Here is a 16,753-nt window from a genome sequence, read left to right on the forward strand (position 1 = left end):
TCTCTTTTTATCATAATGCATATCCAATTGGTTCTACTTTGAAATCTTTCTCAGAATCTGGCCACTTCTCACCGCCTCCTGGATTGTTTGCAATCGTCTCCCAACTGGCTTCTCTGCTTGATTCTTGCACCAAGCAAGAGCTAGAGTGATCTTATGAATACTTACTTAAATTGTGTCACTCCTGTACTGAAAACGCTTCAGTGACTCTCCATATCACTCATATTAAAAACCACATTCCTTACAATTGCCTACAACACCATGCAGGATCTGGCCTCTCGTTCTCTCTCAGACCTCATCTTGTCCAAGGGAGACTTTGCTCTCTAATCCAACCACACTGGCCACCTCACTTTGCCTTGAACATGCTGTGCACGCCTCTACCTCAGGGCCTTTGCACTGGCTCTCCCTCTGCCTGGAGTGCTCTTTCCCTAGAGTTATACTATGACTCTGTTATCTCCTGTAGGTCTTTGCTCATATAATATCCTTTCAATGAGGCCTTCCCTAACTGCCATATTTTTAAAATTGTGAACTACCTCCTACCTTGCATCACTTCTCATCTCTCTCTCCTGCTTTATCCTTCTCCATAGCTCTTGCAACATCTAAAATATTATTACTTATGTAAGTTATTTTGTTTACTTTCTAGGACAGAAGTTCCATAAAGGTAGGGAGGGATTTTGGTCTGTTTAGTTCACTGCTCGAGTCCCATTTGCATGGAATGGATGAATGAATTGGATAGTTAGTTGTATAGGAACTTATCTGAGTTTGTGGGGTTCTGGGGCTGGCTGGTCACAGACCCATGGAAAGTAACTGCAGCTGAGACACAGGCTGTCCTGTGCTAACCAGCGTCTCCTACTCCAACGTTTTTAGGGAAAAGTAACTTAATCTTTGTGACACTATAATTTTTATATTTTCTAGTGAGTAAATATTTTTAAAGCACTTAGAACAGTGCCTGGAACATGGTAAGAGCTCTATAAGTGTTTATTAAATAAGCAACAAATACTTTATCAAGCATTTCATGGTAAAAAAAAATATTGGCAGAATGTGAACCAAGACAAATAAACCTCAGGAGCTTCAAAGTGGCCTTAATTCTATAATGGAGAGTGACTTTATTAATTATAGAGCTAGAATAGAGTCTGATGTCTTACTAGGAAAAATAGCAATAGTCACATGCCCTCTCTACTCTGGGGAAAAAAAAAATACTGAGTGTACTCAATGAGATTATACATGCAATTTATGGTGTAAACTGAAGAATTGATTGTGAACTTAAGTCCCTAAAACACATGGCTGTTGTCTTAGTCAGCTCGGGTTGCTATAACAAAACACCATAAACTAGGTGGCTTATCAAGAACAGAAGTTTGTTTCTGACAGCTCTGGAAGCTGGAAGTCCAAGATCAGGCTGCCACCATGGTCGAGTTCTGGTGAGGAGCCTCTTCCAGGTTGCGGACTGCCATGCTCTTGTTGTATCCTCACACAGCAGAAAGAGAGCTAACTCTCTGACCTCTTCTTATAAGGGCACTAATCCCATTTGTGAGGGCTCCACCCCGTGACCTAATTACCTCCCGAAGTTCTCACCTCCACATACCATCACATTGGGATTAGGGTTTCAACATATGAATTTATTCCATGTCCTCCCCTGTCCCCACTCCTGCTTTGCTCTCCGGAGAGATGGATTGAGAGAAGGGACCCATTTCATTTTGCTGAGGGCAAAAATGAAAACGGGATTGTGCAAGAGTTGACATCCAGAATACATAGGCACCCTTCTGAAAATGTTGGCAGCCAGATCTATGCTGCAGGCAGTCAGCTGGAGGGTGCAGCTCTGGGCAAAATGGTCCAAGAAGAATGTCCAGTCATATACTGGCATGACAGAGTCCAGGCCCCTTTGTGACACCCTGTGATGACATCCAGCTGTCCTCCGGCCTGCCCATTGAAGAGGGCCTCACTTTAAATACGAAAGAACACCAAAGATCACCAGATAGTTGAGGAAACTAAAGGGAAAAACAGACACTAAAACAGGCAGGCAAAGCAAATAAATAGAAGAAACTCAGAAAAAAAACCCACAGATGCTCTAGAGAGCAGGAAAAAATGTAAATATATATATATATGTTTGTGTGTATCTAGAGATATAAACATACACATATGTATAGGTATATATGAAATTAATAACCTCAGGAAAAGTAGCAACTATATTGAGAGGCACTAAGCTACATGCTTTAGCTGGTGAAGCACCCATGCTGTACTGCATGGAACTGAGTGTTGGCTGCATCACTGCCCAACTGTGTTACTTAACCTCTCTGTGCCTCAGTTTCCTCACCTGTAAAAAGGGGAGTGAGGATGCTGTTCAGAGAACAAAAAACCTCTTGGAAATTACGAATAGTATGGCAGAATTTTTTTAAAATCCAATAGAAAGTTTAAAATGAAAAGTTGAGAAATCTTTACAAAAGATTAAAAAGACAAAGAAATGGAAAATAGAAACAATACAAAAAAAGACGATAAATCTAATGGGTCCAACAATCAGAGCTGCAGAGAGAGACAGACAGAGACAAGACAGAGAGAGATCAGGGAAAAAAGAGAGGAAAGATGAGAGTAATGACCAAAACCTTTTCTAGAAGTGAAGGGTACAAGCTCAGACTGAAAGGGCCTACTTAGTGCCCGCACAATGGATGAAAACAAGGGCCGGTCTAGAGCGTGTCACTGTGACATTTCCCAACACGAAGGATGAAGTGAAGATCCCAAAGGCTTCCAGAGCAGAAAAACAGGTCACATACAAAAGATCGGAACTCAAGTGGCAAAGGAGATCATCGAGTTCTGAGTAACGTGGACTTAATCTGGAAAGGCCATCCTACTTCCAGGACATAAAAATTGTTTGATTTAGATATCTTTGTCACTTCAAAAACTAGTTCTCGTGTGTTAGGCAGAATGGGGGCTCAACTCTGCTTGGCGAATCTAAAATTCTCATATCTGCCTCTGTCCAGGAGCATCTGTTTCTTTTATCTTTAAACTAAGGGAAAGAGAACTAAATTTACCTTCTTCTTTTCCTCCTCCTCCAATTCCCTCTGCCCTCTCTTCTTTCTCTCTTTCCTTTGTTCCTTCTCCCTTTCCCTTACTGCGCCTCCTGAGCCTTCACACTTTTGCTGTGTCTATTTCTGTCTCTCCTTCTCTCTTTCTCTCTCTCTCTACAGAAGTCTGTGTTTGTGTAATAATTGGCAGGAGAGATCTTTTTTTTTTTTGCTTTTGCTTTTTGCTTTTTAAGTGATGAATAGTTGGCGTTAGATCAAAGACAAGCCCTGTGGTTTTCTGGCTGCCCCAGAAGGGCGGTGCAGCTGGCAGCCGTCCCAGCTGCCTGGTGATAGGCATGTGGAACAGATACCAAGCTCACAGGTCACTGTGTGTGTGTGTTCGTGTACGTGTGTTTTTCAGGCCAACAGCAGGCTGAAGCAGATTGAGAAGGAATATACTCAGAAGCTTGCCAAGTCTTCTCAGGTAAGAACGTTAAAAGAAAAAAAGCAAAACCAAAGCAAACAAAAAAGAAACCTGCACATAAAAGCATTTCTGGTTTAGAGTTACACTTAATTCTTTTCAGTATTTCATGGATTAGTATCATATTTTTGATAGGTATATGGATAAATAAAATATGCTTTTAATATTTCAGTCTCATTTAAAAATTTTTTGAATTAGGAATATTGAACCGTTAGAACCAACACACACACCTACACACACACACACACACGCACACACACTCAGATATTGTAAAACCAGCATGTGCGCATGAACAAGCCCAGGCTGAACCATATTTCACAAGAGCAGGAGATACACACCTTCATTTGTGATGTAAGCAGTTTGATACCATCTGTGCTTTTTTGCAATATTCGATTTTGCTGTGCCTAAAGACTGCTTAACAAAAAAATTCAAAATGACAAATATTTTGGGTTAAATTAGCAGCTCAACTGCTGCCTCCTTTTGGGAAAAAGAAGAATTTTAAGTACCTACATCCATATCTTGCTCTGTGTTGCTGCTACGTTAATTGTAGTATAAGAAAAGCCAATAATTGAATGCTTGTCTACACTTGACATATGATGTTTAGAGTACTTTTTCTGCATAAGTTATTATAATGATATCCTATAATATCATTTAGAGAATCCCAAGCATTTCTTAGTTGTATAAGTAATTCTAGAATAAATATAAATAGTAATTGTCATTTCACAGGTGGATAGATTAAGCCATTTAATTTTGTGGGCATCATATCCAATGATTTTTAAAATCAGCTTTTCGTAGTGCTTTTGCATGTATACAGTGATATGTAGTAGTAAACTGAAATTTACGTACCATTTTATGAGTTACCACATAGTAGTAGTAACAACAACACAACAACAAAGTGATAATAAAATCAAAGAATGTTTATGGGCAGTAACCATACTGACTCTTTCAGTCTTCATTCACAATAACTCCGGGCTTAGGAACTATTATCAGCCCCATTTTTCCAGTTGAGAAGACTGCGACTCAGAGAGGTGAGGGCACACAAATTAGCAAGTAGCTAAGCTAGGATCCCACCTGGATCTGACTTTGGAACGGAAGCTCTTAACCTTGATGCCACCAGCCTGGCCCGTTCCCTCCTGTTTTTAGTATGGCAAAACTTTGGTGATAATTATCATGAAATTTATTAGATTCTACAATTATTTCTAAAATGTATATATGTTATATAATTCATCCCATTAGGACAGCAAAAAGTCTTTAAGTGAAGAGTCACATGTGTTTATTTAAGTGATGATGATTATGTCTTCATCATCATTATTCCAGACCTTCCTTGAGGAAGGAATATGAAGAAATACCATTTTTAATCCACTGAAAAAGATTCTTTTTTTTTTAATTTAATTTTATTATTTTTTTTTTATGAAGAAGATCAGCCCTTAGCTAACATCCATGCCAATCCTCCTCTTTTTGCTGAGGAAGACTGGCCCTGGGCTAACATCTGTTCCCATCTTCCTCCACTTTATACGAGACGCTGCCACAGCATAGCCTGACAAGTGGTGCATCCGTGCGCGCCCGGGATCCGAACCCGGGCTGCCAGCAGTGGAGCGCATGCACTTAACCGCTACACCACAGGGCTGGCCACCTGAAAAAGATTCTTATAATCAAAAGAAATCTTATTACTCCAAAAGTTAAAGTTTAAACTAAAACATGAAAACTCCGCAGCTGGCATACCCTCACATCCTGCTTATTTTGCTTTATGTTAAATGGGGGAGGCAGACCGAAAGTGAGATATAAGATAGCTAATAAAAATGCTTAAATAATGAGAGTGTAAATAGGAGTATTTAAGTTTATCTAAAGGAATGTATGAAGAAGCCTGATGAGTTCATATTAAAGCAAATTAAATGTAAGTTAGTGTGGAAGAAAGCCTAAGCTTTGGTGTCCAACAGACCTGGATTTGAATTTGAATACCGGCCCTACCACTTATATGACCTTGAGCGAATTACTTGCCCTCTCTGGAATGCAATTTCCTCATTTGTAAAATGGGGGAGTAGTACTTACCTCATAGGAGAGTTTTAAGCATTAAGTAACACAGTGCCAAAAAAGTGCTTAGTACAGAACCTCGTAGTAAAGTGTTTAATAACTGTTAGCTCTTATGGTAGCAGTATTAAAATTACAGTGAAGAAAGGAAAGGAAGGAACAAAGAATGAAAAAGGTATGGAAGGAGCAAGAAATTATTTATTTTTAATTTATTTTTGGGTGTTCAAGAATTGAGAAAATCTCCCTAAAATTTGGAGAGGCATCGGATTACTAAATATTTTCCCAAGTAAAGACATGAAGAAGAAGGAGGAGGAGGAGGAGGAGGAGGAAAAACCAACTAGAAACGACCATCACGTACTATAGCCATCATTTCATAAATGAAAGGACACTGCAACACCAAAAAAGAAAAAAAATCTTAGGCTGTAATAGCATAATAAAAGATAGTCCATCCTCTATCTCATACAGAAGATTTTTCGCCCAAACCTCAAGGTAACCACTAAACAAATAATCAAATTAAAACCACATATGATAAACAAAGAGAAAACTAGGAGAATCATAAGACAGAACAACCAAACTGAATTGGCAGTCCAAAACAAATGGGACAAGAAACAAAGGAAATGCAAAAGAACCAGAAAATAAGTGACAAAACAGCAACATTCAACCCTCATATTTCAATAATTACCCTAAATGTAAATGGATTGAACTCTCCAATCAAAAGATACAGAGTGGCAGGATGGATTAAAAAGCAAGACCCAACAATATGCTGCCTTCAGGAAACACATCTTAGCACTAAAGACAAGCACAGGCTCAGAGTGAAAGGATGGAAGACAATACTCCAAGCTAATGGCAAACAAAAGAAAGCAGGTGTTGCCATACTCATATCAGACAAAGTAGACTTCAAGATAAAACAGGTTAAGAAAGACAAAGAAGGGAAATATATAATGATAAAAGGGACACTACATCAAGAAGACATATCACTTATAAATATATATGCACCCAACATAGGAGCACCAATGTACATAAAACAACTATTAACAAACCTAAAAGGAGAAATCAACAACAACACAATAATAGTAGGGGATCTTAACACCCCACTTACAGCAATGGATAGATCATCCAGACAAAAAGTTAATAAAGAAATATTAGACTTAAATGAAAAACTGGACGAGATGGACCTAGTAGACATATACAGAGCACTCCACCCAAAAACAGCTGACTACACATTCTTCTCAAGCGCGCATGGAACATTCTCTAGGATAGACCATATGTTGGGAAACAAAGCAAGCCTCAATAAATTTAAGAAGATTGAAATCATAACAAGCATCTTTTCAGACCATAAGGCTATGAAACTGGAAATGAACCAGGAAAAAAAAACTGGGAAAGTGACAAAAATGTGGAGATTAAACAACATGCTACTGAACAACCAATGGATCATTGATGAAATTAAAGGAGAAATCAAAAACTATCTGGAAACAAACGAAAATGATAACATGCCATATCAAACCATATGGGACGCAGCAAAAGCGGTCCTGAGAGGGAAACTCATAGCGATACAAGCCCACCTTAACAAACAAGAAAAAGCCCTAATAGGCAACCTTAAATTACACCTAACAGAACTAGAAAAAGAAGAACAAACAAAGCCCAAAGCCAGCAGAAGGAGAGAAATAATAAAAATCAGAGCAGAAATAAATGATATTGAGACCAAAAAAACAGTAGAAAGGATTAATGAAACAAAGAGTTGGTTCTTCGAGAAGATAAACAAAATAGACAAACCCTTAGCCAGGCTAACTAAGAAAAAAAGAGAAAAGGCTCAAGTAAATAAAATTAGAAATGAAAGAGGAGAAATTACAACGGATACCATGGAAATACAGAGGATTATAAGAGAATACTATGAGAAATTATATGCCAACAAATTGGACAACCTAGAAGAAATGGATAAATTCTTAGACTTATACAACCTCCCAAAATTGAACCAAGAAGAAATGGAGAATCTGAATAGACCAATCACAAGTAAAGAGATTGAAATAGTAATCAAAAACCTCCCAAAAAATAAAAGTCCAGGACCAGATGGCTTCTCCAGTGAATTTTACCAAACATTCAAAGAAGATTTAATACCCATCCTCCTCAAACTATTCCAAAAAATAGAGGAAGATGGAACACTTCCTGAATCATTCTATGAGGCCAACATCACCCTGATACCGAAACCAGACAAAGACAATACAAAGAAAGAAAATTACAGGCCAATATCGCTGATGAACATTGATGCAAAAATCCTCAACAAAATATTGGCAAACCAAATACAACAATATATTAAAAAGATCATACACCATGATCAAGTGGGATTTATACCAGAGACGCAGGGATGGTTCAACATCCGCAAATCAATCAACGTGATACATCACATCAACAAAACAAAGAATAAAAACCACATGATCATCTCAATAGACGCAGAGAAGGCATTTGACAAGATACAACATCCATTTATGATAAAAACTCTCAAAAATGGGAATAGAAGGAAAGTACCTCAACATAATAAAGGCCATATATGACAAACCCACAGCTAACATCATACTCAACGGGGAAAGACTGAAAGCCATTCCTCTGAGAACAGGAACGAGGCAGGGCTGCCCACTCTCACGACTCCTGTTCAACATAGTACTGGAGGTTTTGGCCAGAGCAATTAGGCAAGAAAAAGGAATAAAAGGAATCCAAATAGGTAACGAAGAAGTGAAACTCTCACTATTTGCAGATGACATGATTGTATATATAGAAAACCCTAAAGAATCTGTTGGAAAACTGTTAGAAACAATCAACAACTACAGCAAAGTTGCAGGGTACAAAATCAATCTACAAAAATCAGTTGCATTTCTATATGCTAATAATGAACTAACAGAAAGAGAGCTCAAAAAGATAATACCATTTACAATTGCATCAAAAAGAATAAAATACCTAGGAATAAATCTTACCAAGGAGGTGAAGGACCTATACAATGAGAACTACAAGACATTATTGAGGGAAATCTACGATGACATAAAGAAATGGAAAGATATCCCATGCACGTGGATTGGAAGAATAAACATAGTTAAAATGTCTATATTACCTAAAGCAATCTACAGATTCAATGCAATCCCAATCAGAATCCCAATGACATTCTTCACAGAAATAGAAAAAAGAATACTAAAATTTATATGGGGCAACAAAAGACCCCGAATAGCTAAAGAAATCCTAAAGAAAAAGAACAAAGCAGGAGGCATCACAATTCCTGACTTCAAAACATACTACAAAGCAATAGTAATCAAAACAGCATGGTACTGGTACAAAAACAGACACACAGATCAATGGAACAGAATTGAAAGCCCAGAAATAAAACCACACATATACGGACAGCTAATTTTCGACAAAGGCGCTAAGGACATGCAATGGAGAAAGGAAAGTCTCTTCAATAAATGGTGTTGGGAAAACTGGACATCCACATGCAAAAGAATGAAAGTGGACCATGTGCTATCGCCATTCACAAAAATTAACTCAAAATGGATCAAAGACCTGAAGGTGAGACCTGAAACTATAAAACTCATAGAAGAAAATATAGGCAACACACTATTTGACATTGGGTTTAAAGGAATCTTTTCGGATGACATGCCTACCCAGACTAGGGAAACTAAAGAAAAAATAAACAAGTGGGACTTTATCAGACTAAAGAGCTTTTATAAGACAAATGAAATCAGAATCAAGATGAACAAACAACCAACCAGCTGGGAGAGAATATTTGCAAAACATACATCTGACAAGGGGTTGATCTCCATAATATATAAAGAACTCACACAATTGAACAACAAAAAAACAAACAACCCGATCAAAAAATGGGCAGAGGAAATGAACAGACACTTCTCCAAGGAAGATATACAGATGGCCAATAGGCACATGAAAAGATGCTCAACATCACTAATCATCAGGGAAATGCAAATCAAAACAACACTAAGATACCACCTCACGCCCGTTAGAATGGCTATAATCACCAAGACAAAAAACAACAAATGTGGGAGAGGATGTGGAGAAACAGGAACCCTCATACACAGCTGGTGGGAATGCAAATTGGTGCAGCCTCTGTGGAAAACGGTATGGAGATTCCTCAAAGAATTAAAAATAGAGATGCCCTATGATCCAGCCATCCCACTACTGGGAATCTATCCAACGCACCTGAAATCAACAATCCAAAGAGGCTTATGCACCCCTATGTTCATTGCAGCATTATTCACCATAGCCAAGAAGTGGAAGCAACCTAAGTGTCCCTCGACTGACGATTGGATTAAGAAAATGTGGTATATATATACAATGGAATACTACTCAGCCATAAAAAAAGACAAAATCGTCCCATTTGCAACAACATGGATGGGCCTGGAGCGTATTATGTTAAGTGAAATAAGCCAGAAAGAGAAAGACAAACACTGTATGATCTCACTCATATGTGGAATATAAACCAACACATGGACAGAGAAAACTGGACTGTGGTTACCCGGGAAGTGGGGGTGGGGGGTGGGCACAAGGGGTGAAGGGAGTCATATATGGGGTGATGGACAAACAAAAATGTACAACCCAAAATTTCACAATGTTAGAAACCATTAAAATATCAATAAAAATCAAAAAATCCAAAAAAAAAAAAAAAAAAAAAGAAGATAGTCCATCCTTCTCATAAAAGGTAGAATGACAACCTTACATTGACAGTATTTTCTTTGTGCACATGTAAGTACATATAAATATTTATATGTGTATAAATATATGTGTATATTTGTATCTGTGAACTGGCATTTGAGAAACATTAGTCTGCATTCCAGTCAGTTTAGAGAAACAGATTATTTGAAAATGAAATTATAAAACAGAACTATGGATGGACTTTTTCTGTTTTCCAGTAATAGTTTGCTGGAATCTCTAAGTCATATCTGAGCTGATGAGAATGCCAGAAGCAAAGTTGCTTAACTGTTTATCAGGTTTTTAAAAATTCCTCTCTCCAAAAAAAAAAGTAATAAGATGAATGCATTGGTACCCAGGAGATCAGCAGGTTAAATTTGGAAAATATTTTGAATATTTTCCTCCCTTAAAGGAAGTTACTTAATCTTTAAGATTTTTATCAGGCTTTTAGGACCTAATAGACCATGTACACTCATTCTTGGCACACCCAGGACTGTGCTCCTTCTGAGATTCTCAGTGTTCACCATGATGGGAATGTTTGCATCATCTCTGGGTACACTCTCAAATATCATTTCCATCAGAATCACATACTTGTTCTTTTTATCTTAATATTAGATATTAACCTTGGCTTTTCAAGTTTAATGCAGTTTTCCCCACTCAACTGACTCACCTGGTAGCCATTTTCATAGAAAGATATTGCTGTTTTACAGGAGTTGAGGTAGTTGTGGAAAAGATAACAGCTAGAATGCCAGTGGAGCCCCCCACTGCCAGGGGACAGCTTCCCCACTGTCCCACCCTAGCTCCCACACACTTGATGCAGATGAGTGCCTGGCATATGCCACGTGTCCACACACCCCCAACCTTTGTGTCACTCTCCAGGGGAGCAGCCCAGAATGCAAAAGGTGCCCAGGAGCCACTCTTCCAACTGATTCTATGAGGATCTTCAGTGTTCCCCAAACCTTCCCAAGTATGCCTTGTCTCATCTATTGTATTTTAAAGAAGAGCTTTATAAAAATCTCAAACTATACTACGATCTGAAAAACCATAGAGTTAAAGATGAAATCTCAACCTCTCTTTAGAATCCTGTTATTTTTAAGACCTAATAAGACCATTAACATTTAGGCAAAGTATTAATCACTTAACAATAATTATTAACTATTATAGCTCTCATGGGTTAGGTTGCTTAGAACATCAGCCCAAAATAGCTCTCCTTTTGCTTCCCAAAATATTAATTTTTAATATCTATGTGGAAATGTTCTAATCCACTTCTTTCTCTAAAGCTAATACAGGGTAAACATTTAGTTGAGTGGTGGTGTTTTCTTTCATGGTTTTTAATTATGATTCAGTCAGAACTGATGGGGTTTGATTATGATTGCGTAGATTAGTTTTCATTTTTCTCAGAAACTTTTTACATTATTATTCTATGAAAAGGCTAGATTATCTCAATATAATTTGCCAGGTAATTATATTTTCTTCTTTACTATGACTATAGTTCCACTACTTAAATAATCATTGAGTGCCAGTTATGTGCACTGAGCTAAGGTGAACATAGTCTATTGTCTTACATTCTGGGTCTACAACCAAGTGAGTTTTGTTCCTTATCTAAAGCAATTAATCTAGTTAATATGATTATTTCTCAGTCTGAAAGTAAATCTCAAGTCCGTTTTTAAAAATTATCCATGTATTAGCCACCTGTCTATATCCATCTTATCTATCAGTCTATCAATCAATTTATTTATCTATCCAAGATGTTTCACCTGAAGTTTTTTGACACTCTCCCTATATGATCTTCATAAATTTTTAAAGTAACTTTCCAAAGATAATCTAATTATTTCCCCAAAGGAATCTCATCATTCCCCCAAAGAATATAAGGTTTTATTTTCCAGACAAAAGCAAGCATGCTGTCCTCAGAACATCCTGGACTTCTCTTGTAGTTCCTTCCAAAACCTGCATTTATTTCTTTTTGATGTACTCTTGTCATAAATCTTCTGAAAATGAGAGATCCCTGTTTCATGCCCTTGTGGTCATTTGGAGAACTCCAAAATATTTTTATCTTCAGTCTTGGTCAATTAAAGGTGAATCTAAATCATACTACTTTTTAAAGAAATGAAATTACTTTGTACTTTAAAAACATATTGCATGATTGTGGTGGTGGATATATGAATTTATACCTGTGATAAAATTGCATAGAACTAAACACACACATACATACACACACACATTGAACACACAATGAACACATTACAGAGTTAAACTCATCACTTCTACTTAGTTGTAGTTTACTCAACTTGAAACACTGCAATAGTTGTTGAAATAGTAAGTTATTTTTACTATTTGGCCCCGTGTTCTTATAAAATATCAATCTTAAGTTTCATGTTGGGCCAAGGAAATCTGGCTCTTTCTTATCTCTGGCTCCTCTTGCTCTGTGGCTAAGTGAGTTGATTATTCTGTGCCTCAGTTTTTGACATTTACTATAAGAATGTAACCTTCCCTGTTTCATAGAAGTGCTATGAGAATTGATTGAATTTATGCCAGAATGGAAATGACATTTAATCAAAATTCAGAAAACAGATGAAAGCATCTTCATTCTCAGTAAATGAATTCCTCCACTCATAGCAGAAATATTTAAAATATTAATATACTGCTATCATATATTTTGTCATTTATTTCACAATTGTCTTAATATTTGATTATTTACAAATTCTAAATGTTAAACCTTGTTACAGTGAGTTTGCTCACTTCTAAAAGCATAAATACTCCATATTTTATTGTAAATATGCTATTATTTACGTCATTAGTAACAACTAATATTGCTATAGGACTTGGCTTCTGGGGAACGCCAGTTTCTATTTATTGGCTTATAATGCTGAAATCTCGTTTTGTCATCAAATAGTAGTTGGAAAAACTGAGCTTCAAGGAAGATAACTAACTTGTCCAATCTTTCTCACCAACTAGCCCTCCTCCCATAGAACCAACAGAATTATATTCTAACCCAGGACTAAAGTTCTTTCTTTTATTAGAAGAAACAACCATTTCCTGCTTTTAAAAAGTCATCAGTATTGAATTTGAAAGGAAGTGCATACATCCAAACCAAAGGAGGAGCGATGCTCTCAGTAAGCTCTTTAAATTAAAAGATCCCTCATCAGATGATTACTTTGAGAACTTGGAGGGAGGTCAGTCATGGAGAGAACCAATTCTCAAATGTAGAGAATACTACATGAGTCTCGGAAATGACACTCTTTGAACCAAAATAAACTTTCATGGATATAGATCAGTTAGGAAGAAAACAACCTATTTGGAACTATGTATAATAAACTTCTCTTCAATACCAAAACCTTGTTTAAAAGAAAAACAAAGTAGGCTAGTTAGAGGAACCAGTCAATACAGTGATTGATCTGACTGCATGGTTCAGATCCTGCCTGTCTCCTTGGTTGGATGTCATCTTCAACAATGTAAAACATGTGACTTCTTTCTATGCCTCTGTTTCTCCATTTATAGAAGATGGGCGATAGTGTTGCTTGTCTCACAGTAGTAAACGATGTAGAAACTGAAAGTGCTTGGCACAATGCACAAATGTTAGTGAATACTCAAAAATTATTGTGTAGAGTGAGGTAACTATGAAGAATGAACTCTGTTCATTACTTTCTTTGGTTACTACAGTTCAAAGTATTATGAAAGGCAAAATAGCTTTTTTCATTCTGATAAGTATATTTCTCAGGAAAATAAAATCTGACACTTTTCATATTTTTGAGATCACAGATGTTCTTTCTTCTGATGAGTAAATATTGTGGAATGTTATAGTGGAAATGTCTTCCAAATATATTTGGTTCAGCAGTTGTTCACCATTCACAGTTTTATTATAGTCTTTATTGTGTGGAATTTCATGCATTATAGTGTGTGATATGTTAATTGAAAATATTTAGTTTGTGGACTAGAGTTTTGCCAAATCCATTCTTTTGTTAAGCATAAATACATATAAAATAGATGCCTCTCACTGAAGAATTTGAAGTTATAGCATGCTGTTTTCATTTTAGATCATAGCAGAGCTTCAGACAACCATTTCCTCTCTGAAAGAGGAGAACAGCCGGCAGCAGCTTGCTGCAGAAAGGCGGCTCCAGGATGTTATACAGAAGTTTGAAGATGAGAAGAAGCAGCTGATTAGAGATAATGACCGAGCAATCAAGGTAATCTGAAGACTTCAGTAACCAGTGGTACCAGCTGCTTTAATGTAATTAAAAGGAGAGCTGAAATCCCGGCACTGGGCAGATGAATGCAGGTATCTGGCTTGTTCACACAGCCTGCAGTAATTCCATTCACTGGACTCTACCTTTGATGTATCCAGTGACTCAGGCTGACTTCCCTCTAAGAGATCACATGCCAGCATAAAAAGTCATTTTTGGCAAGCCCAGTCCATTCACATTGAACAAATATTTGAAAAATACCCTGTCCTTTTTCTTGAGAACCACTTTGGAACTGTCTCTTGAAATTAGAATGACTGTTTTAGCCCAGGACTGCTGGCTAATAAATTCAGAAGTCAGCTTCCAATTTACATTCTATTCTTTGCCCACATCCTTTTATTATGTATTCACATAATGAGAAATAACCTGTTTGAGGTTTGGAATGCCAACAATTTGATGTGCTTTGACATAGTACACGGTAGATGCGTTGCTGCTGAGAACCGAGGTTGTTTCCAAATGGCTTCAGAGAATCACACCTTTAATAGCAACAGAAAATTCCCTGGACCCTGATTCTTTAGGTGATAGGGGGTTAGATCTCAAAGTAGTTTTTTCTTGGCTTCATAGCAGTGAATATTATTATAAGTGTCTACATCATGCTCTGTTTAATCTATGAGGATAAGCATCTGGAAACCTTTATAAATAAGATTCAAAAGAGAACAAAAATTTTTTCAAGAATTTCCAGCAAAAGATTATTTTTCAGTGATTTTACTTTGTTATAACAATACTTAAAGCATGTAGAGTAATCATACAAAGCAAAGAAAAATAAAAGAAACATTTGGGTTTTATCTCTGCCCTTTTCTGCCTAATCCTCCCATCTTTCTTTTCTATAGCCTATTGTAGCTATCTGAGTAATTTAGGGAAAAGTTAGTGTTAATGTAAGTCGCTTTTTTATATATACCGTTTTTAAGCCTGGACAACACTGAATAGAATAAAAATCTTAAGATATGGACAAAACTTTGGAGGCCTCTCACTTTAGAGGTGACGACTTATTTTATTGTGTTGTTAATGAGATTTTCCCTGTATATTTCCATCTGTGAGCTTTTTTCTCCTGCACATGTGATATGAGACAAAAAAGATGTTTCTTTTCCATAGTCTGGTAATTTAAAAAAATCTTAGAAGCCTTTTTTCATTTACAAATGCACAGGAAGTGCTCATTGATCTGTATGACTGTTTTTCTTTACATGAACTGAGCCACATACTTTGTTTAAATTGTTTTAATTATGTAAAAATTTCATTTTAAGTGAATTTCTTTTCCACTTAGTGTCCAAATACCAAGTGGTAGTTAATTTCCAAATTTTAAGTAAATAATTGAATCGCAATATAAGCAAAAAGGGAAAACATAAATTAAGTTACTCCATAACAATATAGTTTCTAGTAATGTTTCTTAAAGATTAAAAAAAATCTTGAAAGAAATGTCATTAATATAACTGCCTAGTTTTAATTATTTGTTTTTGCAAATTTAATCCATTTACTTGTTAAGAGGGAAAAACATTCTGATTCTAATTTCTAACAAAGTGTCAAATCATAAAGACTGAATTTAAAAGATGGCAGTGTGTATATATAAATATAAATATATATATATTTATGACCTCCTAACATAGATACCATAGGTACTTGAAAATAATTAAAATTACAATGTAGCTAAGATATAGTTCAGTTTTGGTTCATTCACTTAGATTATGTGTAAAGTGAATGACATTTTTTAAATTAACATACATAGGATAATTAATTCATTAGCACTTATTGCCTTGGTTCTTTTTTTTCAGGCTATGTTACCCAAAATAATAGGAATAATAGCTGAGATTTATTCAACATGGACTATGTACCAGGCTCTCTGCCAAACAGTTTCATTCATCTCATGTTCCATTATCTCACTTAAGCCTTACAGTAATCTTTATGAGGAAGGTATTTCTGTCATCCTCATCTTACAAATGGGAAAACTGAGGCTCTGCGGTTGAATAACCAGCCCAAGGTCATACTACTAAACAACTGGCAGAGCCAAGTTCAAGTTACAGTCTTTCTGATGTGAAAGTCTCCGCTATTAACCATTACACCAAATCTCAGTCTCTACATTCTGTCTATGAAAGAGAGTCAATGGCCAAGTGCATAAATGAACCCAGATATCCTCATTCTAGTTTCTGCCTGCCTGAATGATAATAGCACTTTTGCAACAGTTATTTGGTTTGGACATTCCAATTATATTTGAGCGTTTTATACATATAAATACATAGATAGATAGATAGAGACACTCAGAGAGAGGCCTAGTCACCATGAGGCTTGTATTTGGTTTTCTGAAACCAAATACATTTGTCTGCATATATATTAAA

The 16,753-nt window shown here is 36.5% G+C and overlaps 1 protein-coding gene across 5 annotated transcripts in view; it reads left to right on the plus strand.

Moving 5' to 3' along the window:
- Positions 1-16,753, plus strand: part of CEP112 (centrosomal protein 112) — a 449,184-nt gene that overhangs the window by 346,225 nt on the left and 86,206 nt on the right. For 4 of the 5 annotated variants that reach the window (XM_058561414.1, XM_058561413.1, XM_058561415.1 and 1 more), the window contains 2 exons: positions 3,415-3,477; positions 14,223-14,372. In XM_058561414.1, the coding sequence (XP_058417397.1) occupies positions 3,415-3,477; positions 14,223-14,372 (213 nt within the window). Of the gene's footprint in view, positions 1-3,414; positions 3,478-11,067; positions 11,156-14,222; positions 14,373-16,753 lie in introns of all 5 variants that reach the window. The other variant, XM_058561417.1, reaches the window with a different exon arrangement.

This window comes from Diceros bicornis, chromosome 18, assembly GCF_020826845.1.
Source record: "Diceros bicornis minor isolate mBicDic1 chromosome 18, mDicBic1.mat.cur, whole genome shotgun sequence".
NCBI lineage: Eukaryota > Metazoa > Chordata > Mammalia > Perissodactyla > Rhinocerotidae > Diceros > Diceros bicornis.